This window comes from Dermochelys coriacea, chromosome 1, assembly GCF_009764565.3.
Source record: "Dermochelys coriacea isolate rDerCor1 chromosome 1, rDerCor1.pri.v4, whole genome shotgun sequence".
NCBI lineage: Eukaryota > Metazoa > Chordata > Testudines > Dermochelyidae > Dermochelys > Dermochelys coriacea.
The window spans coordinates 2,490,493-2,514,676 of NC_050068.2; the positions used below are offsets into that span (position 1 = coordinate 2,490,493).

The following is a 24,184-nucleotide window of genomic DNA, read 5'->3' on the forward strand; positions in this document are numbered from 1 at the left end:
TATTGAGAAGTGCCTATATATGATTTAACTCTCTGGTTCCCAGTTCTTATAAAAACCGTGGTCCTCTGAAGCCCGCAGGCCTCTTTAGTGTGTCGGGCGTGTGTGTACCACAGAGATGGAAAACTCCAGCAAGCTCTGGCCTGCGGTTTGGAAGATTTATCTGCAATGTGCAGCCGCGGCTCCTTGCGAGTTATCAGCCCGATGGGACGGGGCTGAGCTGTTCTCTGAAAGGGGCCTCTTGAGCCGGCTCATGAGTCCCAAGTGAAAAGGAGGGGTCCCTGTGCCAGCCTGTTGGTTAGGAGTGTAAGTCGGACACAACGTGAAATAGGCCAGGGTCTCATCTAGGCTGATTTGTGCCAGCGGAGGATCTGGGTCAGCGTTTTTAAATGTAGTCCCCAAATGACCTCTGTGAAGAGCCAGATCCTGAGGTCTTCACTGGGCATCATATTTCGCATTCGTTGACTCTGGGCTAAAGCCAGAGAAACACCACAGACACCCAGGGGATCAGCCTGGGAGGAGGCCACCTGAAGAATCTGAAGTGGATTTTTTACCCGTGAAAGCTTGTGCCCAAGTAAATCTATTAGTCTATAAGGTGCCACTGGTCTCCTTGCTGAAATTTTCACTTTCCCCTTGTTTAGGCCCTAAAAACACCTGGAACCACTTGAAATCATAGGCCTGACACTCTCCTCCCCTGGAAAGTTACTTGCACCTGTGCCCCGTGGGTGCAAAACATGATCACGCTGATCTGTCCGGATTTTGTGTCCCATTTTCACTACACATGGTATAAGGGAATGTAGAGCCCAGCCCTGTATTGGAAACTGTGTCAATGGGCCAGATCCTCAGCTGGTGTGAACAGGCGCTTCGCCATCGACCGCGCTGGCGCCCACTGATGCTGCGGGGGAGCCGACACCAGGCCTTTGTCTCCGCCAGAGGGTCAGGGCCAGTCACCTGTCTGCCCTGTTAGTATGGCACACAGTCAACCCGTGAAACCTGCACCATGGGCGAGGGCAGCTGTGACCAGCAGGGAGGGGGGAGTGTTGACCTGGGAAGGTGGCAGGGGAGTTTCACTGGGGATGGGAGACCTGAGATCCTGTCACCTGAGCCAGGACGGGGATGGGGAGGTCATCTCTGCCCGGGAATGGGGACAAAGGCTGCAGGAGGGAGCCTGCTGGGGTCGGGGGGGAGGGTTAGTTTCAGTTTGGTGCTGGGTGGTGGAACGCAGGGAACCCCAGGGCTGGGGTCTAAGCTCCCTGCCCCCCAGAAGGACTTGACTGAGGGGTCCTGGTTGTACCCACAAGCTCTGTTTTGGACTGTGTTCCTGTTGTCCAATGAACCTTCCGTTTTATTGGCTGGCTGGGAGTCGCAGTGAATCCCAGGAAGAGGGGTGCAGGGCCCGGACTCCCCCACACTCCGTGACAGCATCCATTAGCCAACCCCCTGCCAGCAGCAATCCAGGTACAGTCCCCGTCCACACCACAGCCCCTCCACAGGGTCAGTGCTGGCCCCTTGGGACTCACTCTAATGAATCTAGGGCCAGATCCTTCCCCGGTGTAACTGTGTTTTACTCAGTGCAGCTCTGCCAATTTGCACTAGTGGAGGATTTGGGCCATTTGGAGCGGCACTTCAGAGATGTGTGGGGTTTGGGTCGCCCCTCTGGGCAGGGGCGACTTTGCCCCCAATTTACAGGTCCTCTCTGGTCCTAAAGAGGAGACAAGGGTTAAGGGTGTAAGTGCCAAAGTCCTTTGTGACAGCACTGTCTGCCGGGGTCAATATCCCCCTGGGGACAGGGCCCTAGGGTGGGGGTGGGCGTGCTGTGCTGACAGCGGGAGAGTCCAGGGGTGGATTTAGCAATCCGTTGAGCTAGCCCTGGGACCCCGACTTAGCAGATCACCCCCTGCAGGGACTGACGCAGGCAGTGGAGTGGCCTCTCCCCAGCCAGCGCAGACCCCACCCCAGGGCTGACCAATGGCCGTGTCCACAGAGAGGGGGAGGAGCGGAGGCTGGAGGATAAAGGGCCCCGCTGGGGGTCTGCCGCTCAGCTACAGGTTCCTCCCTCAGCTGCATCAGCAAAGGACCCCTCGCTCGTCAGCATGGTGCACTGGACAGCCGAAGAGAAGCAGTTGATTACCGGACTGTGGGGCAAGGTCAACGTGGCCGAATGTGGTAGCGAAGCCCTGGCCAGGTAAGCCCAGCCCCACGGCATCTGCCCCGCTGTCTCCCGGGCTGGCGCTGCAGTAACCCTGCGTCTGTCTCTGCTCCTGTCTCCCTCTCTCTAGGCTGCTGATCGTCTACCCCTGGACCCAGAGGTTTTTCTCTTCCTTCGGGAACCTCTCCAGCCCCACCGCCATCGTGGGCAACCCCAAGGTCCGTGAGCACGGCAAGAAGGTGCTGACCTCCTTTGGGGACGCCGTGAAGAACCTGGACAACATCAAGGCCACCTACTCCAAGCTGAGCGAGCTGCATTGTGACAAGCTGCATGTGGATCCCGAGAACTTCAGGGTGAGTCGGGCTCCTGGGTCCCCCTCTTCGATCCCCCAAGACAGGGCAGGGCCAAGTGGTGGTTCTCCCTTTGGGGCATGGAGGAGGCCACCGGTGAGCAAGCTCCCAAAGGTGCATTGGGCCTACAGGTGACAGACAGAAAGCGACGCTGTACAACCCAGTACAAGGTGCCAGGCCTGGGGAGCAGGCTTAGGGGAGAGTCTGAAGATGGCTGGATCCAGTAATGCAGGTGGAAATCTCCCAAGGCCACCTGGGCCCGGGATCCAGTTTCAGGAGGGATGGAGGGAGGGGGTGGCATGCTCTGAAAGGAGCCGGGGGCGTGATATGGGTTTGGTAGAAGAGATGTGAGCGGGGGGCTAGGGGGAGGGATCTGTGGGGAGAAGGGCATGCTCGGGTGGACCGGCCCCTTTGGTGGGTGCCGAGAGGATGTCCAGGGAGTGAAAGTGCTGCTCCCCCATGATGATCCCAGCCTCACAGCGCTGTGTGCACAACCCCCCTGTCCCGCTCCTTTGGGCAGAGGGCTGATGGGAGGGAGGAGGGAAGGGACTAAGGGCCTGCAGGACAAAACCATAGGGCAGGCCACGAGCGAAGGGCAGATGCCAGTGGAAGCTATAGAGGCGCTGGGGGGGGGATCACCAGGGTGGTATTATAAAGGTGGGGAGATGCCAGCATCAGACGTATACAGCGTTGATGGCAGGGGGTGAGGGGCAGGGGAAAAACGGGGGCCGGGGGCAGGTGGTGGGAGCAAGGGGAAGGATGGCAAGGAGTGGGTGCCAGAAGAGGGGAAGGATTTGGGGGAGAGGAAAAGGGTCTGAGCCAGGGAAGAGGGAGGAGAGAGCTGGTCAAAGTGACATTCCCCTGGTGCAGGGGACACCAGTCCCACTTAAGCCCTAATTTGAGGACTTAAGTAGTGTATAGGCCTTGTGCTGGCCTGGCCCTGCACTTGGGGAGGCGGGGGGCAGGGAGAGAGAGTTCACCTCACAGGAATAGAGGAGAAGGCATGAGGAGTTAAGGTCAGAAAGACACAGATGGGAGAGAGAAGGAGCTGGGGGAGGCAAACGGGTAAAGCGAGCAGAACACACAGATGAAACAGAGACTCTCACGGGGTCCTGGGCTGGGGAGAAAGTTTCGTGGCAGTGCCAACGCAGATAAAATCCCAGAGCCCCAAATTTCATCACCAATCCATCCATCCATCCATCCATCCATCCACCTGCCCTCTCTCTCCCCCTCCACCGCCCCCGCACCAATATCTATGGATATCTCTCCACCATGGTCACTGAGCAGCAGCCCTTACTGCTCACATGTGGCTAGAGAGACATGGGGGTTCGGATCCGCGCTGACCGGGGGGTATTTTCCTCCTTCTCCCCTGCAGCTCCTGGGTGACATCCTCATCATCGTCCTGGCTTCCCACTTCGGGAGGGAGTTCACCCCTGCCTGCCAGGCCGCCTGGCAGAAGCTGGTCCGTGTGGTGGCCCACGCGCTGTCATACAAGTACCACTGAGCCCTCGGCAGGGACCCGCACGAAGAAGACACCCTGCTCCGTTCCAGGCGCACCCATGTGCATGGAAATGCCCTTTGGATACCAATGGCTGTAACAGTCAAATAAAACCCATCCACTGCAGTGGGTCATGGTCTGTGTGTCTGTGTGCATGGTGCGGGATCCTGGGGGGCAGGAGTGGCATGGACAGGGGGGCTGGGAGATTTTATAAACAGGAAAGGGTTTCGCTCAGTTGCTGGTTCGTCTTTCCTGTTTTCTAAGGAGTGCTGCTTCGGGGCTTTCCCAGCATTGTAGCTATTATGTTCTTATATTGGAAACCTCCAAACTGGCCGTAAAGTGGAGTTGTCACCCTCTGGACAGCTCTATTCACCTGTAACTTCTTAAAATATGGATGTTTCCGGATTTAGCCAGTTGTCCCTCATGTACTGCTCCCAGTTCCTCGCCCTTTGTCTGTTTCTATGCCTCTTTGGATTCCAAGCTGGCAAACACGTCCACACACAATTAGCTCTGGGCATCCGGTCATGGAAGCTGTGAATGTGTGAGTCCCCCGGTTCGTTCCCTCCCTCCCTGGGCCGTGGGGAGAACAGGACGGCCTGCTTTGCCCCCAACAGCTGATAACACTTGCAGCTCTGCACTAAGTCAATGACTATGATCAATTCTCATGCTTCAGGGTTTCAGCCTGTCACCTTCAGGGGTCAGGAAGGAATCTCCTTCCCTTCCCCCACGCACAGTTGGTCAGATAAATTTGGTGGGGGGGATGCCTCTCTCTGAAGCATCAGAGATCAGCCACAGCTGGATGGGGTGGACCGGTGATCTGAGGTGGCCTGGCAAATCCTTTCTAGATGCCTGGCTGGTGGGTCTGGTTCACCTGCTCAAGGGACAACTGATGCCAGATTTGGGGTCAGGAAGGAATTTTCACCTAGGTCATTTTAGCAGGGACCTTGTGGGAGGGACCTTTGGCAGGGCCTGGGGAGTGGGGTCACCTTCTGGGATCATCTGGGTATATCTCACCCTAACAATTTGCCACCATTATAGGGGGCCTCGGGCATTGGGGGGGTCCCTGGGTCCATCCTGTTTGGGGCACACTACAGTAAGGACTGAAAAGCTTTAGTCTAGCCCATGTCACTGGGCTCAGTGCAGGGGTAATGGTGGAGTTCTCTGTGTGTGCAGGGTGATCTAATGGTCCCGTCTGGCCATAAGCCCTGTGACACTATGAAACCACCTCCTGCTGAGAGCGGGTGCCAGGCATGTACGTGACATTACACAGCTGTGTCTGCATCTGCAGGATCAGGCCTTCAGGGCTCTGCCCTGTGCTGAGGTGCAACAGCATGGGGTGGGCTGTCCCTGGGGGACACCGGCTTCCTTTTGGATGTTGTCCCAGGTGAATACGGACGCTATTCCCTCCAATGGGGAACTGTGGCCAGATGATCCCAACGGGCCCCTCAGCCGGGAAATCGACGGCTAGAATTCAGGGCCAAACTGGGAACTTAAAAACCTGAAATTTTCCCACCCCCAAATGACTCCGGGAGCTGGGACTTGAAGAAAAACATCTCCAATCAACAAACTGGGCAATAAACCGGAGAGACTCAGCAACGCCAATTCAGCTGGCCCGCGTTTTGAGGGATGCCCAAGTCCCCTACGTGCCACACAAGTCTGGCACCCACCTCAGTTTCCCTGCTCTTACCAATCCTTTCCAGCTTTACTCGCAAAGCAGGAACGCAGGGCTGAGGGAACACAGGGCGCCCGCAGTCAGAGCGGCTGTTTGCACAGAGCGGAAGGCTGCACTTGCGGGGAAAGTGCTGGCCTGGCCTCAGCTCTAACCCAGACCTTGGGCAGCTCACTTCATCTCGCTGGGCCCTTGGGCTCCGTGTGCAAAGTGGCACGTCTTTTCTCCCCCTCCCGGTCCTGCCTAGCTAGAGAGCAAGGTCCCTGGAGCAGGGGCTGTCGACCCGGCCTGGTCTGTGTCGGTTAGATGGGCAAAAGAATCGTGCGCCAACCGACAGAGCCATGCCAGCCAAAGTCCCAGTGTTGACACATTTAGACCGGCCAAAGAGCGCTTTCCCTGGGAGAGCTTGTTCTGTTTGGGGAAGTGGAATAAGCAATGCTGGCTAAGATACTCTTTGGCCGGTATAAGCTGCGTCTCCATTGTGGGGCCTGCCAATACAGCCAGACGAGCAGAGCTCTGCCGGCAAAGGCTTGCTAGTGCGGACAAGGTCTTGCTCTGCATCTGTACAGGGACTGGATCAGCCCTGCTCTTTTCCATGGGCCCTAGTAGCCAGTGTAATGCCCATAATTAACATGCTCCTCGTTGTGGGGTTTGGCAGCAGCACTGGGAGTCAGGGTGGATCGCAACTTCAACAGGAGTCAGCAATGCGATGCTGCTGCAAACAAAGCAAATGCAATGTTAGGTTGCATAAGCAGAGGCATAGCATGCGAGTCATGGGAGGTGATAGCACCGCTCCACTCCGTGCTGGCCAGGCCTCAGCTGGAGTTCGGTGTCCAGTTTGGGTCTCCGATGTATTGGAAGGATGTAGAGAAACTGGAAAGCATGCAGAGGTGAGAGACAAAGAGGATCAAATTGATGGAGTACGAGTCATACGAGCAAAGGCTGAAGGAACTGGGTATGTTTAGCTTGGAGACTGGAGATTGAAGGGGGGACATGACAGTGGTCTTCAGATCTTTGAAAGGCTGCCATAAAGAAGATGGAGAAAAGTTGTTCTCTCTTGCCACAGAGGGCAGGACAAGAGGTGATGGGGTCAAACTGCAGCTGAGAAGATTTAGATGAAATCTCAGGATAAATGCCCTAACTAAGAACAGAAGGATAATGGACCAGACGCCACGGGAGGTCATGGAGGGTTTCCAAAGGAGGCTGGTTCTGCTTGGGATGGGTCAGACGCAACCCATCCTGCCTCATGTCAGGGGTTAGACTAGCTGACCCTGGCGGCCCCTTCTTGCCCTGTGGCTCTATAAGTCTATGATCATACCTGGCTCTCACATTCAAGTCCTGGCAGGCCCCCAGCCCACACAATAATCAGACTACGGAGCATCTGCCAGCCTCCCTGCCCCACCCTGACACCAATCAATCTACAGGGGCATTCCCCACCTCCATACATGGCACAGCCTGTCCCCACGCCCCATCAGGTGAAGGGCTCGGGCCCAGCAGGCACTGACAGGAATTGGGAGCATTAAACAACAGTTACACAATATGAATCCAGTGCTTTCCTCTCGCTGGGGGGCTGGGGGAGTAAGGTCTCTGCATTGCTGGCATTGCGTGGTATAGCCAGCACGCTGTGGAGCCTGAGCAAAAGAACCATAGAAACGTAGGCTGGAAGGGCCCTCCAGAGGCCATCTAGTCCAGTCCCCTGTGCTGAGGCAGGGCCAGGTAACCCTAGACCATCCCTGAGAAGTGTTTGTCCAGCCTGATCTTACAAACCTCCAATGATGAGGATCCTACAACTTCCCTAGTAACTGTTCCAGAGTTTCACTGCCCTGAGAGTTAGAAAGTTTTTCCTAATATCAAACCTAAAACTCCTTGCTGCAATTTAAGCCCATTGCTTCTTGTCCTGCCTTCGGTTACCACAGAGAACAGTCCTCTTTATCCCAAGCCTTTACGTCGCTGAGAACTGTTACCATGTCCTCCCTCAGCCCTCTCTTCTCTAGGCTAACCAGGGCCAGTTCTTTCAACCTTTCCTCATGGGTCAGCTTTTCCAAACCTCTGATCAGTTTTGTTGCTCTCCTCTGGACTCTCTCCAGTTGTCCCCATCTTTCCTAAAGCGCGGGGCCCACAGCAGGACACAGGGCATAGCTGAGGCCTCACCAGTGCCGAGTAAAGCAGAACAATTATCTGCCTTGCCCTACAGGCAACACTCTTGTCAATCCACCCCAGAATGAGATTTGCTTCTTTCGCAACAGCATCATACAGTTGACTCATGTTTAATTTGTGATCCACTATAGCCCCAGATCCTGTTCAGCAGTACGACCGCCTAGCCAGTCATCCCCCAGTTTGTAGCTGTGCCTTTCATTTTCTCTTCCTAAGTATAGTGGTAAGTTTCCCCTCCTGTCATGCGGGAAACCGGGGTTTGATTTCCTGACAGGGAGCCATCTGGAACCCACACACCTCCTGGGTGTGGTGTTCTGTCCCATCAAGTGGCACTGAAACAACTTAGAGATGAATGAGTCTGCTCTACAGCCTTATCTAAGAGCCATATGGCATTTAGCTCCAGAGGTCCCAAGTTTGATCCTGATGACCGGGGTCTGTCGGTGTTACAGTTGCACTTGTCTTTATTGAATTTCATCTTGCTGATTTCAGACCAATTCTCCAATTTGTGAAGATCAGTTTGAATTCTAATCATAGAACTGAAAGGGACCTCGAGAGGGCATCTAGTCCAGTCCCCTGCACTCATGGCAGGACTAAGAATTATCTAGACCATCCTTGACAGGTTTTTGTCCAACCTGCTCTTAAAAGTCCCCAATGATGGAGATTCCACAACCTCCCTAGGCAATTTATTCCAGTGCTTAACCACCCTGACAGCTAGGAAGTTTTTCCTAATGTCCAAACTAAACCTCCCTTGCTGCAATTTAAACCCATTGCTTCTTGTCCTATCCTCAGAGGTTAATCCTGACCTCCAAAGTGCTAGCAGCCCCTCCCAGCTCGCCGACGTCCACCAACTCGATACGCATTCTCTTCACTCCATTATCCAAGTCATTAATGAAATGTAGAACAGCACTGGACCCAGGACTGACCCCGGCAGGATCCCACTAGATACACCCTCCCAGCTAGATAATGAATCATTGACAATGATTCTTTGAGTACCATCTTCCAACTGGTTGTGCACCCACTATATAGTAATGACATGTGACTGCACTGCCCTAGTTAGCGTAGGAGAAAGTCATGTAGGACAGTGTCAAAAGTCTCACCGCAACTGAGATCTCTCGTGTCTACTGCTTTCCCCCAGCCACTAGGTCAGTTACTAAGGGTCCAATTGAAAGACCCACCCTCCATTCCCTTCAGCAGATGTGGGGAGGGAGGGATGATGTTAATTGTCACAGCTTACAACCCCGGGGTTCGGAAGAACTGTTGGTTGCCTGCCCGAGGATATCAGGCAACAGGCTACAGAAGAAGGTTAAGCTGTAGGTTTGTTTTGGGATTCAGGCTACATCTAGCTCCAGTTCCTGTTTCTGGCCCAGGGCTAGTCTGGGCCCAGGCCTGTAATGCAGGCTCTCCCGAGTTCCAATTCTGGCTCTGACACACTCTCCCTCTGTGGACCTGGGCAACTCCCATCCCTGCACTGTGCCTCAGTTTCCCCAATAGTACAATGGGGTGAAGGATCCTGACCTGCCTTCCAGGCAGGGGAGGGTTAATAAATGTGGCTTGGAGGAGACCTATTTTGCCACTGCCTTAAGTGACTAATTTACTGTGCCATTAGCAACAGACGCTGACACAAACACACAGCCCCTGCACCTCACATACCTGCTGGCTCCCCAGACAGCCAGACAGACGCGGGTTCCCGTTCTCAGGCCCTGAGGACAGAGCATTATTGGCCACACTGTGGGACTTTTTGCCAACAACACAAAGAAAGGAAGGTCTTGCAGCTAATGCACCGGCCTGGGGCTCAGGAGAGAGGGCTCAAGTTCTGCTCCAGAATCCTGCTCAAGTCACTCAGTTGCCCCCTGCCTGGATTTCCCACCTGTTCAATGGGCACCACTCAGCTGCCTCCTTCCCTGGAGAAGCAGTGGTTTCTGCAGGGAGGGTGCTTAACCGTGGGCCTGTCTCTGCTCCTGTCTCCCCAGCTAGGCTGCTGATCATCTACCCCTGGGCCCAGAGGTTTTTGACTTACTTCGGGAACCGCTACTGCCCCACCGCCAGCCTCGCCAACCCCCCCGGCGCCAAGGTGCTCAGGTCTTGTATCTATGCCAGTGTGGGATGAACAGCGCACCCACGAGAGACAGCTCCGGGGAACTTCCAAAGCGTCTCCGAGTCGGTCACATGCATCAGTACGCTGCCGGTGCCACCTGTGAAAGGGGCCAGGGGCAGTGCCAGGGGAAGTTGTGGGGAGAGGGGGCCAGACAGGCTGACTGGAAGAACGTGCAGCTTGGAGTAGCTAGAGGAGGGAGTTGCACAAGTGGGAGAAATCAAGAGTGGAGGAGGAAAGGAGGCCGGAGGGGAAGGGAAAGGTGGAGTGTGAGGCCCCGGAGGTGGTTAACCACCAGGGCAGCAAAAAAGGAGGGGGGAAGTGAAGCGAAAGCCAGCGCTGGAGAAGGAAGAGGCTGGAGCCAGGGGAAGTGAAGAGGGACCGAAGCAGCCGGCGGTGGAGCGGGAAGGACAGCAGAGGCCCCAAAGAAGAAGCGAGAGGGATCCGAGGCAGAAAGCTAAGGGGAGTGGAGGAAATGCAGGATCCCGGGGAGTGCCCCATAGGAAGTGTGATGGCAGATCCTGGGCTGTGACAAAACCGCTCCCAGCTCCCGGCATCTCACCGAATACTTGGATAAATAGAGACTAATTCATGTGCTGGGGGGATTTTACCACCTCTCTGGATGGGAGTCCCGAGGTTAAAACCCTCCCGAACAAGCTGAGAAGGTGCCTGAGCCCTTGTGTGACTTTTGCCTCTCCCCGCCTGGGAGGGAGGGCAAAGTCAAGGGGGAAGAGAGAGATTTAAAGGGGAGTGGGGGGCGATTTTCTTCCTTCTCCCCTCCAGCTCCCGGCTGACTCCTCATCGTCGCCCTGATGGCGTTCACTCCTGTGTGCCAGGCAGCCTGGCGAAAGCTGGCTCCATGTGGTGACCCATGAGTGCCACGAAACCCGCCGCAGGGACCCACCAGAGGAAGACAGCCTGACCTCCAAAGGCACAGCCCCCCGCAGGGAAATACCGATGGCCAAACCGTCAAATAAAAACCATCCCCTGCAGTCTGCCTGTCGTCCCTTAGTCTGTATGTGCTGCGGGCCCGAGGGCCCGGGGAGGGGCAGGGGCAGGGGCAGGGCGCTTGGATATTTCAGAACCAGGAAATGGGGTAGCTCATGGCTTGTTTTCTAAGGGCTGGTGGACATGAGACTTCCCTGCACTCTGAAAGTCATACATCCAGCAGGGCAGTACCAGGGAGTAGTCAGCCCTGTCACAACTGAAACACACACACAAATACACAAGCACACACAGAGAAATACAGAGAGAGAGAGAGAGAGAGAGAGAAATGCACACACACAGAGAAATACACAAGCACACACACACACAGAAATACACACAGAGAAATACACACACTCTCCCACACACACACACAGAAATACACACACAGAGAAAATACATACACACAGAGACACACACAGAAATACACACACACACATACACAGGGAGATACACACACAGAGAAATACACACACACAGAGAATACACACACACATAAAAGTACACACACACAGAAATACATACTCGCTCTCTCACACACAGATACACAGAATACACTCTCACACACACACAGAAATACACACACACACAGAAGTACATACATACACAGAGAAATACTCTCATACACACACAGAATACGCTCTCTCTCACACACACACAGAAATACACACACACAGAGAAATACACACTCTCTCTCTCACACACACTGAGATGTTTTAACGAGACAGCGTATAACACCACACAGGTGTCATGGTGCAAGACTGCTGCTGCTGCTTCCTGCGGTGGGGCTGCTCACGTGTGGAAAGTTAGTCGTGCGCACACGTGCTGGTGGAAGCAGGCCTTGGGACTGGGACGGGAGCGCTCCTTCTTTTATGTGTGCACCAGCGCAGTCAGCTTGAGAAAGACATCGTTGAATGGTCAATTTACTACCCACGTAAACACCCGGGGGACGTTCACTGCGCCCTCCCGTGACGAACGCCCCTTCCCCCTCGCCCCTGCAGATTGCCTGCCCGCTAGTGTGGCGATCACCAGGCCCCAGCCCCCTCTCAACGCTCGCTAGGCCATGGTAAGGAGGGGCAGGGGGAGTTTCCGTACCCCTGTGTTGTGCATGCTCTTTTCCGCTCCAATGCAGACACACGGTAATTGGGTGAAAAGACGGAGGACCTGGCCCAAAAGCAGGCCCTGAAAGTATCTGCACGTGTTTAAATAAGTGAATCACAATGAAGACTGTGCTGCCATCTCCCTGGAGAGCCAGGGCCCTGCCTGGGCTGCCCCATCTCCTTCGGAGCCTGACCCAAAGAGTGGGGCAGCCATTGGCTCCCGCTGGCTCTGGATCAGGCTCACAATTGCTGTGTCTCGGGTGACCCAAGACCCGTGCGTGGGGCTGGACGGAGGTGGAAGCAGACGCCTAGTCCAACACAAGCACGTCCGCCCTGTGCCCCCCGCCCCGTCCATGGCTCAGGGCAGCACGCAAGGGCTTTGTCCTGCTCTACAAAGCTCTTTATCAGTGTGGACATGGCTATCCAGAGCCGGCCTCGCAGTGCATGGCCCCTAGACGACTCCATTGCAGAGGTCAGACCCATGTCCCAGTGACCAGGCCCCAGGACCAGAGCAGCCCTGGCACTCTGGTCATCGCTCTTACCCTATCTGGCAGGACGGGGCCCTGGGGCTGGGCAATAAATCATAACTGATCTGACTGGCGACGATACTAATACGAGACCGAGGTGTGCCCAGAGCCGACCGGGTTCAAATCAAGGGGGACAAGGAAACGTTTTCATCCAGCCTTCACCCGGGACTTGTTGCCCAGGGTGAGCCTTCCTTTGAGGGGGTGAGCGGGACAGGCGCAGTCCTTAGGTCTTGGGCTAGACCTCTGCACCACCCTTTGGAAGCTGGATATGGGAGCTGCCTGGCTGTAGCCGGGAGAACAGATGGAGGGGGACCTGAGCTCTCCGGCTGCATTAGCCCCGGGCACTTTGCCCCACAGACCACACCCCAACACACAGCGCCTCATCCCCCAGGCTGCCCTGGGAGCGTTGGCCCCGTGCCCGGCCAATGGCCGTGTGGGCTAAGATGAGGAGGAGCCGTGGTTAGGGCATAAAAGTCCCCGAAGGGGACTCCAGCTCAGCTACTGGTTCCTCACTCAGCTGACGCTCCGAGCAGACCCACTCTCGTCACCATGGTGCACTGGACAGCCGAAGAGAAGCACTACATTACCAGCACATGGGACAAGGTCAATGTAGAGGAGATTGGTAGCGAAGCCCTGGCCAGGTAGGCCGAGCCCCACGGCATCTTCCCCGCTGCTTCCCGGGCTGGAGAAGCTGCTGCTTCTTCAGGGAGGCTGCGCTAACCCTGTGTGTGTCTCTGCTTGTGTCTCCCTCTCTCTAGGCTGCTGATCGTCTACCCCTGGACCCAGAGGTTTTTCTCTTCCTTCGGGAACCTCTCCAGCCCCAACGCCATCCTCCACAACAGCAAGGTCCATGAACATGGCAAGAAGGTGCTGACCTCCTTTGGGTCCGCCGTGAAGAACCTGGACCATATCAAGGAAACCTTCTCCGATCTGAGCACGCTGCACTGCGAGAAGCTGCATGTGGATCCTGAGAACTTCAAGGTGAGTCCAGCTCCGGGCTGACCCCTCTTCCCAGCCCCCTGCTCATCCCCAGAGCATGGCCAGCAGGACCAACTGTGGCCATCCTTGGTTCTGGGGCAGTCACTTGCAGGCAAGCTCCCAAGAGAGCAGGTTCAAAGGTGGCTTCCCAGGTAGTGGCATCAGCACCGCCATACCATCCATGGAAGCGATACCAGGCTTGGATGATCAGGGTCTTCACCAGTGAGGGCTCAAGGGGAAATTCTGAATTGTCTCAGGTTCAGGGACCCCTGTGATGAATCTGCAGATGCCATCTGTGGGAGAGGGCTAAACGTGAGAGGCATTCAGACTGGGAGGGGAAAGTTCTGAGTAGGGAAAGCGTAGAGAGGTGGGCAGCAGGCGAGGGGCTGCGCCCGTGGGAGTGCTTCTCCTATGGGCATGAGGTTCACGCGCGTTGGGGGAGTGGCAGCAAAAGCCTCAAGGGACAGGGTGAGGAAACCACGAGGCAGGCAGGAGAGAGACAAGGAGGGCATGGAGCCATGGTATGGGAGGGGGAAGAAGTCAAAGTGTGGTAACGCGTTCCGGACACAGGCAGGTGGCTGAGGAAGAGGAGGAGTGGAGGCAGGCGAGGAAGGGAAAGGCAGAGAGGGATGGGCAGGAGGTGGGTAAAGTGAGGGCAGCCGGGAGGAAGGGGAAGGAAAAGTGAAAGCAGCTGTGGGAGCAGGAGGAGGTCTGAGCCAGGGGGTGTCAGGAGAGAGACCATCAGCCTGGAGGAGCCAGAAGGACAGTGTATCAGTCAGAGACAGGAGAGATTCAGGAAGAAAGAAGAGTGGGATTTGGGGAAGAGACAACCCAGCCATGCCGGTGAGTGCCAGGAGCTTTCTGGGGTGAAACGCATTTCCAGGCAACTCTCTGGTAGCACAAATTCCCACCTCCCTGAATCCTGATATTGCAGTTACTGGGGGCTGCTGTTTGGATTTGTGCTCTGGGCTGGGTGCGGGAGGGGAGCCTCCTGGCTTGGCAGGTGTCCCAAGGCTCAGAACCTCACGGAGCATTTTGGAAGGCACCAGGTGCCCAGTTTCATGTCATTCTGCAGAGACACGCAGGCTCCTCTGAGCAAGGAGAGGCAGTGAGAAATTCCACTGGCTGAAACACCCGAGTGCCAGAGTCCCCCTGGGGTTTGTAACACCAGTGAAAGAGGATGGTCTGGGGTGGGGTGAGGCTGGCATGGGCCGCTGGGGTGAGGCAGGCATGATGAAATGGAGGCTCAGGCCAACAGTCCATATTCTCTATATAGGGCCCCCAAGAGTGCCCTAGAGCTACAGAACCAGGTTGCTGGTTAATGTTCTTTAATGGGCTCTCCTGGGGAGGGAGGCAAGTGAGCTTATATTACAGAGTGGAAAGGAGCACAATCTCCAGATAGATTTATGAACTCCCAGAAGAGTTCAAGGAGTCCACAAGGCAAATATCCCCTGCACCTGCCCTGAGATCTGCAAAGAGAGAGGTGGGAGTTCGGTGCGGTGCTGACCTGGGGGTATTTTTTTCCTTCTCCTCCAGCTCCTGGGCAATATCCTCATCATTGTCCTGGCCGCCCACTTCGGGAAGGAGTGCACTCCCGCCTGGCAGTCCGCCTGGCACAAGCTGGTCAGTGCGGTGGCCCATGGTCTGAGCCTCGGGTACCACTGAATCATCTGGAGGGACCCACCAGCAGGAGGTCTCCAGCTACCTCCCAGGCTCCCCTGCACCCATGGGAATCCCCTTCTGCGAGTGACAGGCTGTAACAACCAAATAAAAACCTTCTGCTGAAGTCTCCCTGTGTCCGTGTGTACGTGGGTGGGGTGGCTGCCCGGGGCAGCGAGAACCGGGCGGGTGCTTGTAGGTTTCCTAGAGCGACAGTAGGTTAGTGCCTTCACTGGTTTGTCTTTCTTCGTTTCTAAGGACCAGGGCCCTGCGCTCTGAAAACCAGCCTCACAAACCAACAGGGCCAGGGGACCTCCAGGCCTGCCACAAGTGAGCGCACTAAGAGAGAGCGTCTCACACACACACACACACCCCACTAAGGAGCACCTTGGATGAGCAATTGTGTAAGCTGCTCTAAGCAGAAAGCCCACAGTGCATGGGACCCCCTGGGGTATTTCAGTGCACTATTCATTGATTGTCTTTCTAGCAGCAGGAACAAATAAGAAGTACCCCCCCCCGCCCTGTCCCCAAAGGGAAGGTTTTTATCAGCCCAGGCCCTCTGCTGGCATGCTGCTTCTGAGCAGTTTGCTGACTCACACCCACTCAGTCCAGGCATGGGTGGGGGCAGTTTTTAGATAAATGGTTTAAAGTGAGCTATCAAGACCTGGCCAGAGTTGGTTCAGTACATCCCTTGCCAACACCCTTTGGCCATTGCATGGTCTCCTGGGGCCTGATCCTGCCACCGTTATGCATATGAGTAACTTGATGCCCGGGAGTAGCTGCCATCAGGTTCCAGGAGCCCCCTCCCCCAGCCCCTTTGTGTGTGAAGATAATCACATATATAAACGTTCGGACGACGGGACCCGTAGGTTGTAAATAAATGCAAAGTAATGCACACTGGAAAACATAATCCCCACTATACATATACAATGATGGGGTCCAAATTAGCTGTTACCACTCAAGAAAGAGATCTTAGTGTCGTGGATGGTTCCCTGAAAACATCCACTCAATGTGTAACAACAGTCAAAAAAGCAAACAGAATTTTAGAACCATGAGGGAAGGGATAGATAATGAGACACAAAATATCATATTACCTCTGTATAAATCCATGGGATGCCCACATCTTGACTCCTGCATGCAGATATGTTTGCCCCATTTAAAAAAGATGTACTGGAACTGGAAAAGGTTCAGAAAAGAGCAAAAAAAAAAAAAGATTAGGGTCTGGAACGGCTTCCATCTGAGGAGAGACTGATCAGACTTGGACTGTTCGGCTTGGAAAAGAGATGACTAAGGGGGGATAGGACAGAGGTCTATGAAATCATGATGGATGTGGAGAAAGTAAATAAGGAAGTGCTATTTATCCCTTCTCAGGACACAAGAACTAGGGGGTCACAATGAAAGTAATAGGCTGCATGTTTAAAACACAAAAGGAAATATTTCTTCACACAACGCACAGTCAACCTGTGGAACTCCTTGCCAGAGGATGTTGTGAAGGCCAAGACTATAACAGGGTTCAAAAAAGAACTAGATACGTTCCTGGAGGCTAGGTCCATCAATGGCCATTAGCCAGGATGGGCAGGGGTGGTGTCCGGAGCCTCTGTTTGCCAGCAGCTGGGAATGAGCGACAGGGGATGGATCACTTGCTGATTCCTTGCTCTGTTCACTCCCTCTGGGGCACCTGGCACTGGCCACTGTCGGAAGACAGGATCCTGGGCTGGATGGATCTTTTGCTGACTCAGTCTGGCCGCTCTTATGTTCTTATATAACCTGGCGTGAGCGGGCCAGCACTTTCCTTCCTGGCTGCGCAGGGCCTGCTGCTTCCATGTGAATAACCATCAGAGTCACAGAGACATTCTTTACTGTCCAGGAGAACAGAAAACAACCGAGGAAAGTGGCATCCCTTAGCAGCAACATGCAACGGATACCCCCCCCGCCAGCCTGCTTCCCACTACCGAAGGTAGGAGACACTTACGCCTGCCCTCCCCGCCGCCCCCCACGCCAAACACAGTGACTAGACAAAGGGGTGTTTGCCGCCCGCCAGCCGCCTATGGCAGTAGAGGCTATCGAGTTCCCCGACTTCCCCAGTAGGGGGCAGTCAGTGCCTCCTTCGTGCCACGCCCTCCAGACCCCATGCTGAGAACCGCAGTGGGCACATTGGCATGGGCAGGCCACATGAGCAAAGGCAAATGTCTCCCCAGAGGCCATGCGCTGGGAACAGAGTGGCCGGGGCTGGGGGACTCCTTGTGCGAAGAGACCAGGATGCACCCCAGGCTGACTGGGTTTATGGTCCCGGGGTACAACACACCTTTCCAAGACAGCCTTTGTCCCGAATCAATGCTCCCCAGAGTCACACTCCAGTGCCCGGGGCAACCCAGCTTGCGCGATGGACTTTTGTGGGCTCCTGAGTTTCGAGCCGGCCGCTGAGAGAGCCGGACTGAGGGACAGGCCCCGGTAGACAGCGGCTTGGGTAGTTGATGGGCTACCACGTGGCAGAAGGGCTGAGCCGGCCCTATGGCCTGTTGGTTGGTCGTTTTAAACAGCGGGCAGAGCATGTGTGTATGGGGGAGCTTTCTATCCACTCTGAGTGGAGCCAGGGACAGGGGGAAGTTCCCCTCGGCAGAGAGCAGCAGTGCGAGACCTCGGTGCCTGCTTATGCCCCTTTCAGAGGGCTTAGAGAGCCCGTGTGCTGACCCCAGGGCGGGGGCTGGAGAGTGGATGCCCGGTAAAGTGTTCCCCAAGGGTCCCAGGGGAATTGCCGTCCCCGCCCCCCACGACGTGTGTAAATGATTATTGCAGGAGAGCTGGTTTTCTGCTTGCTCTGGGGTTCTTTTGAAGCAGGCTGAATCTGAGGAGCTCTGCCCCCTGGCCCGGGGGCATTGGGCACTGGACACAGGACCAGCGCAAGACTCTGGGCACCAGCCAGCCCCATTCGGAAGGGCTAAGTGGGACTGGACTGGTACCTATCCCTTGGGCCAGCTCCTTCGAGAGCTGCGGGATGCTGGTATAGAGAGCGGGGGCTAGCACTGAGCCCTGCCCTCATCGTGCCCTGGATCCCCCTCCTCGGAGATCACACCCTGCCCAGACCGTCCCTCCCCAGCCAGCGCAGACCCCACCCCAGGGCTGACCAATGGCCATGTCCACAGAGAGGGGGAGGAGCGGAGGCTGGAGGATAAAGGGCCCCGCTGGGGGTCTGCCGCTCAGCTACAGGTTCCTCCCTCAGCTGCATCAGCAAAGGACCCCTCGCTCGTCAGCATGGTGCACTGGACAGCCGAAGAGAAGCAGTTGATTACCGGACTGTGGGGCAAGGTCAACGTGGCCGAATGTGGTAGCGAAGCCCTGGCCAGGTAAGCCCAGCCCCACGGCATCTGCCCCGCTGTCTCCCGGGCTGGCGCTGCAGTAACCCTGCGTCTGTCTCTGCTCCTGTCTCCCTCTCTCTAGGCTGCTGATCGTCTACCCCTGGACCCAGAGGTTTTTCTCTTCCTTCGGGAACCTCTCCAGCCCCACCGCCATCGTGGGCAACCCCAAGGTCCGTGAGCACGGCAAGAAGGTGCTGACCTCCTTTGGGGACGCCGTGAAGAACCTGGACAACATCAAGGCCACCTACGCCAAGCTGAGCGAGCTGCATTGTGACAAGCTACACGTGGACCCCGAGAACTTCAGGGTGAGTCGGGCCCTGGGCTGACCCCTCTGCCCAACCCCCTAGGGACACGGGTACGGCCTTTTCCCTTCGGGACAGGGAGGCATCGCTTAGGGGGAAGCTCCGGAACGGGGGGCGCTTAGATGCAGTGAGTACATAATACTGCAGAGAGCTGCCAGCCTGCCACGAATGGGGTCTCCCCCGAAGAGGGGGAGTTTGCAGTGTCCCATGGTCAGTAATCATGCAGTGAAGGGGTGGGGTATTTGGGGTGGGTAAGGCCTGGTGCAGAGGGGAGCAGAGGTTTAGGGGGAGCAGCAGTGGGGTGGGACTCAGGTGGGAGAGGGGATCCTTTGAGGAAGGCAGGGATTGCCACAGCGTAAAGAGCTCTCCTCCACCCCCACTTCCTCCCACCCTGCGTGAGCCAGAGCAGATCTCTGCTTAGAGCCAGCTGCACACAGCTGGCAGCCTGGCAGTCTGGCTGGGAAATGGCCATTTCGGGATCTTTTTCATGTTAACTTGGTTCAATATTTGCCAGGTTTCCATCACAAAAAAACCCCAACCAGATTGTTTGTTTGTTAAAAATGGACCGTTTTCAGTTTGGACCTTTGAAAATCTTTGAAAAACAAAACAAAACAAAAGGATTTTTCAGCCAACCCAGGTTTTTTCCCCCTCCAGAAATGTCTGGCTCATCCACTGAAAAAAAACATTTGGGTGGTATTTTTTGGGACCGGCACCAGGAAGTGGCACCGGAACGGGTCCCCATAACCGCACTGCAGACAGGGGGCCAGTTGGGTCTGCCGGCGAAGCAGGGGGCTGAGGGAGGAGGTCTATGGGAGAGAATCATTGAAGCAGGGGAAGCCCAGGTGGGTGTAGAGAACCAGGGGAGAAAGGCAGGTGTGGGGTGGTGGGTAGCAGATGAACTAGGGCAAGTGGGGTTGGGGGACGCAAAGAAGCAAGGGGGGGAACGAGGCATGTGAAGGGAACACATGGCTTTGGAGGGAACCCCCCCTGGGGCTTACGTGGGACTTAGACACAGTGACCAGCCCTTGTTGGGGCCCTCTGCACGAGGGAGGGGGGGATCAGGGACAGGAAAAGGACTATTGAAAACAATGCCCGCAGTCTATATGCCCTAGAGAGGGCCCCCGGCTGGGCCAGAAAGTGTCTGACAGGCTCTTGTACCCCTAAGCCATGGCCTGGGCTGCCCTTGGTGTGTTTGAAAAGAGACAAGAGACGAGCTGAAACGATGGAGCAAAAGGTTGGGAGGGGGGTTGGGAACCCTGGCAAACAGGGGTGTGGAGGTTCAAGGGAGTATTTTCTTCCTTCTCCCCTGCAGCTCCTGGGTGACATCCTCATCATCATCCTGGCTGCCCACTTCAGGGGGGAGTTCACCCCTGCCTGCCAGGCCGCCTGGCAGAAGCTGGTCAGTGTGGTGGCCCATGCGCTGGCCCACCAGTACCACTGAGCCTTCGGCAGGGACCCGCAGGACGGAGGGGGCTTGCCTCGCTCCAGGCCCCTCCGCACCCGTGGAAATGCCACCTGGGGGCCGGCAGGCTGTGTCAGTCAAATAAAAACCTTGCACTGCAGCCTTCACCATGTGTCTGCGTCTCTGTGTGCGCTGGGAGGGCTGGGGGGGACCCACAGGAGGTCTGGGGGCAGCTGCTGGTGCCTGCTAACCGGTTAGCTCCTTGTTTTCTAAGCGTTCGTGCAGCCAGAATTCGCTGCCCCCTGAAAATAATCCTCGAGGCCCCACAGCACTAGGTGGAGTGCCCAGGTCTGCACAAACCGAGCCCCGCCGACCCCCTCCCTCTGTGCCAAAACATGTCAGCTCCTTAGGACAGGCTGGCAAAGGGCCTGGCTGATGCTGCACATCAACAGGCCTGACACAGAAACAACCCCAGTTCTCCCTCAACCTGGGGTTCATCAACACATCAATAGGGACGTGGTTACTTTACAGCTGAATTGCAAGGAAAGCCAGCCCAGGCCAGCAGTTCAAGCGATGCACACTAAAAACCCAGCCAAGGGTTCTCAGCTGCTCCCCCGCCCCTCAAACTAACTCACCCCAATACCTGTCTGATGGGCATCCGGCACCCCTTGACCCAGGGGCAGCAGGCACCCTCCTCCCCACCCCAGAGGCAGTTAGCACCTCACCCTCCCCTCTCTCCAGGTCCATTTGCTCCCCAGCCATCCTGAGCGGCGGTCACCTCCCCCACTACCCTCAGACAGGCTAACCCCCTACAAATCCTGTAGGACCCAGGACAGCCTCCAGCCCAGGGGTGACCTCCACTGTGTGGTGTGGGTCATGCATCCAAACCAGGGAATTTTGCAGGGGCCAGGCAGGCTGGGGTCTACCACAGGCGCGTCCGGGCACTTCCTTCTCTGGGACACTGGAGCCAGGTTTTATTTTCTCTCCTCTCCTTTGTTTTAGAGCATCTAGGATTTTTCTTTGAAAAATGATCTTGCAAAACTGCCCAGTGTGTGGACATAACAGAGCCGCTAAGGGGCCAGCAGCTGCAGGCCACAGTACCTGCCGGGCAGGGAGAGGGGGTCAGACGGACAGCCCGCGGGGATGGGGAGAAGGCCAGGCCGTGGCTGCATCTGGTGGTCTGGCTAGCGCTGGAGGGTGGTTGGGCTGTTAGCGGGTGGCCCTTGCTGTCTGCACGGGGGGAGGGAGCTGCTGTTAACGGCACCGGTCCCCCTTATGCTTAGCCCACACGCTGCCGGCTGCTGCCTGACCCCCGGGCTCTGCTCCCAGGGCAGGGGTGCTGAGTCAGGCAGGGCCGGGGTGGGTAGGCTAGCCTGCTCCTCTCCTGCTCAGATGAGGATGTGGGGCTTTGGATGTGGGCAGCTCCAGCCCCTGGGGCAGCCTGGAGGGCATTTGCAGCTGCTTTCCCCCAGCTACCCTTTGCTCCAGCCCCTCAGGCATGGCAGAGGGGCTGGGGGAGTGCCAGGCTATCCAGTCCCACAAGGACCTGGCTGGAAGCAGGGGGGCTCTCCCCTCAAGAATAGAAGAGGAAAAAAAATCCCTTGGTGCAGCCTTCTTTCCTAACTCTCTGTTCACTTTTTTTGGCTGCCGTTTCGTATTGAGTGGATGTTTTCAGAGAACTATCCACAATGACTCCAAGATCTCTTTCTAGAGGGGTAACAGCTCCTTCAGACCCCATCGTTTTATATGTATAGTTGAGATTATGCTTCCCAATGTGCATTACTTTGCATTTCAGCTGCCATTTTGTCACCCAGTTTTGTGAGATCCCTTTGTAACTCTTCGCAGTCTGCTTTGGATTTAAGTAGCCTGAGTAATTTTGTATTGTCTGCATATCCCCCCCCCCTTACTGTTTACCCCTTTTTCCAGATCATTTGTTGTATAGGACTGGTCCCATTACAGACCCTTAGGGGACGCCACTATTTACCTCTCTCCACCGTAAAAACTGACCATTTATTCCTACCTTTTGTCTCCTATCTTTTAACCAGTTACTGATGCACAAAATGACCTTCCCTCTTATCCCATGACAGCTTACTTTGCTTAAGAGCCTTTAGTGAGGGACCCTATCAAAGGCTTTCTGAAAGTCTAAGTACGCTGGATCCCCCTTGCCCTGGTGGTTGTTGACCCCCTCAAAGCATTCTAGTAGATTGGTGAGGCGTGATTTTCCCTTTACAAAAGGAGGAGGCAGAGGGCAGGAGGGAGGGTGGGAAGCTGAGTGGGTGGCAGGCACAGAACGTGGGGAGACTGTGGGGGGCAGCTGGCACTTTCTGGAGGGACCCAGGGGGACCTGGGGTAGGGGACCTGAGGGAGTCTGGGGCCTGTACTGAGCCCACCCCACATTCTGCCCTTGCCACCTCCCCTACTGCCATTCCTCAAGGCTGCTCCTTCCCCGCCCAGGCCCTCAGGGACACAGTGAGTGGGGAGGTCGCAGCCACCGTGTTGGCTCCCAGCCAGATGGAGTGCAGGAGCAGGGCCATGGGAGGGCTGAGGATCCCCGCTGGGCTGCGGGGAGGCGTGGTGGGGTTGCCTGGTGACAGTGACCCACAAGGCCCCAGAGTCTCGGAGCCCCGTATCTTCAGAGTTTGAGGGCCCAGCCCCACCGTGGCAGCTGCTGGCCGAGGGGCTGGCTAGATCCACGGCGGGCCCAGGGAGCTGCTGGCTGGTTTGCTTGACGTCCACCAGGGCCGAGTCCATGGGCCAGGCCGGGCCAGCTCCTTGGCGGTGTAGATTGTCCTAATGCGCAGCCGGCACTAACGCGGCCATTGACCCCGCCCAAGAATTCAGCCCAGTGCTCAGCAGCGGGGGAGCAAAGCCAAGCCAAGAGACCATTTCTGCAAACGGCATCACCCAGCAGCCTCCACCCCGCTCTGTCCCACACCAAGCACGCCATCCCGAGAGCCTCTGTCACCCCCTTTTGCCTTGCTCCCCTTCGATTCCTCTGCCTTTGGGCAAGGCCAGGGTAAAGGCAAACTGGCTCCCTCCTCTCGATGGGGGCTGAGTGGGGACAGGGAGGGACGAGGGGCGAGTGGGCCTAGCTGTTGCCTCGTGAATTTCCAGGGACATCTCTGTCCTGTGTCCAAAAAACCAGGGGTGGTTTAGTGCTGGCAACAGGCCTCTTGGGCGCTGGGGAGGGTGACAAAAGGGTCCTGCCACGGAGCACCACAATGGCCTCTCCCTCAGGAAAGGAGAAGGATCCCAAAGAAACAGAGACTTCCCATTCTGGGCAATGGTCAATGCCTGAGGCTCCCAGCTCTGGGCCAAAGCCAGCAGCGGTCAGGGGGCCAGTGGCCATCTTGGCAAGTGAAAGGATGTCACAGGCCAGCTGGGCAAGTCCCCCACAAGGGCAGCCGAATCTGAGACTCTCAGGCTATGTGCATTTTTTCTCCAGTTTTTAATTCAATTTTACAGTAACAATCAGTCAGAGGATCTTAGACCACACCCATCCCCTGCCTGCAAGGTAGAGAAACAGTATATTCCTAACGTACAGCTGGAGAAACTGGGCCCAGAGCGATTAAGTAACTTCCCCAAGGCCACAAAGGAAATATGTGGCAGAGCCAAGGAAAGAAAGAAGATTTCCTGACTCCTTGTTCTCTGACAGCTAGACATTGCTCCTGTCACCCTGCTGGTCTCACGGGCTTGGCGGAAGGACAGAACCCCTCCCTTTGGAGGAGAGGCGTATAATTCAAAATGATCTGGACAAACTGGAGAAATGGTCTGAAGGGTCTGAAGGGGGGAGGGACGACTGAAAGGGGACATGATAACAGTTTTCAAGTACATAAAAACAGGTTTCACAGATCTAAAAGTGGCAATTCTTCAACAAAAGAACTTCAAAACCAGACTCCAATGAGAGACTGCTGAATTGGAATTAATTTGCAAACTGGATACAATTGACTTCGGCTTGAATAGAGAC

General features: G+C 56.0%; 3 protein-coding genes across 3 annotated transcripts; all 3 read left to right on the forward strand.

Moving 5' to 3' along the window:
* Nucleotides 1–2,015: 2,015 nt before the first annotated feature.
* Nucleotides 2,016–4,120, forward strand: LOC119862195 (hemoglobin subunit beta). Its single transcript, XM_038418463.2, has 3 exons — nt 2,016–2,182; nt 2,277–2,499; nt 3,872–4,120. Exons 1-3 carry the CDS (start codon nt 2,091–2,093, stop codon nt 3,998–4,000), a joined length of 444 nt encoding a protein of 147 aa, XP_038274391.1. The 5' UTR covers nt 2,016–2,090; the 3' UTR covers nt 4,001–4,120.
* An 8,875-nt stretch (nt 4,121–12,995) lies between these two features.
* LOC119856314 (hemoglobin subunit beta-like) lies at nt 12,996–15,284 on the forward strand. The gene is made up of 3 exons (XM_038403693.2): nt 12,996–13,161; nt 13,279–13,501; nt 15,035–15,284. Exons 1-3 carry the CDS (start codon nt 13,070–13,072, stop codon nt 15,161–15,163), a joined length of 444 nt encoding a protein of 147 aa, XP_038259621.1. The 5' UTR covers nt 12,996–13,069; the 3' UTR covers nt 15,164–15,284.
* Nucleotides 15,285–18,339: 3,055 nt separating this feature from the next.
* On the forward strand, nt 18,340–20,382 carry LOC119843109 (hemoglobin subunit beta-like). Its single transcript, XM_038372019.2, has 3 exons — nt 18,340–18,501; nt 18,596–18,818; nt 20,128–20,382. Exons 1-3 carry the CDS (start codon nt 18,410–18,412, stop codon nt 20,254–20,256), a joined length of 444 nt encoding a protein of 147 aa, XP_038227947.2. The 5' UTR covers nt 18,340–18,409; the 3' UTR covers nt 20,257–20,382.
* Nucleotides 20,383–24,184: the final 3,802 nt, after the last annotated feature.

Excerpts from the sequence above, each read along its gene's own strand:
- LOC119862195 (XM_038418463.2), top strand. The coding sequence starts at position 2,091 with ATGGTGCACTGGACAGCCGAAGAGAAGCAGTTGATTACCGGACTGTGG. Across the intron at positions 2,183-2,276 it reads GGTAGCGAAGCCCTGGCCAG|GCTGCTGATCGTCTACCCCT; the intron begins GTAAGCCCAGCC and ends CCCTCTCTCTAG. Across the intron at positions 2,500-3,871 it reads TGGATCCCGAGAACTTCAGG|CTCCTGGGTGACATCCTCAT; the intron begins GTGAGTCGGGCT and ends TCTCCCCTGCAG.
- LOC119856314 (XM_038403693.2), top strand. The coding sequence starts at position 13,070 with ATGGTGCACTGGACAGCCGAAGAGAAGCACTACATTACCAGCACATGG. Across the intron at positions 13,162-13,278 it reads GGTAGCGAAGCCCTGGCCAG|GCTGCTGATCGTCTACCCCT; the intron begins GTAGGCCGAGCC and ends CCCTCTCTCTAG. Across the intron at positions 13,502-15,034 it reads TGGATCCTGAGAACTTCAAG|CTCCTGGGCAATATCCTCAT; the intron begins GTGAGTCCAGCT and ends CTTCTCCTCCAG.
- LOC119843109 (XM_038372019.2), top strand. The coding sequence starts at position 18,410 with ATGGTGCACTGGACAGCCGAAGAGAAGCAGTTGATTACCGGACTGTGG. Across the intron at positions 18,502-18,595 it reads GGTAGCGAAGCCCTGGCCAG|GCTGCTGATCGTCTACCCCT; the intron begins GTAAGCCCAGCC and ends CCCTCTCTCTAG. Across the intron at positions 18,819-20,127 it reads TGGACCCCGAGAACTTCAGG|CTCCTGGGTGACATCCTCAT; the intron begins GTGAGTCGGGCC and ends TCTCCCCTGCAG.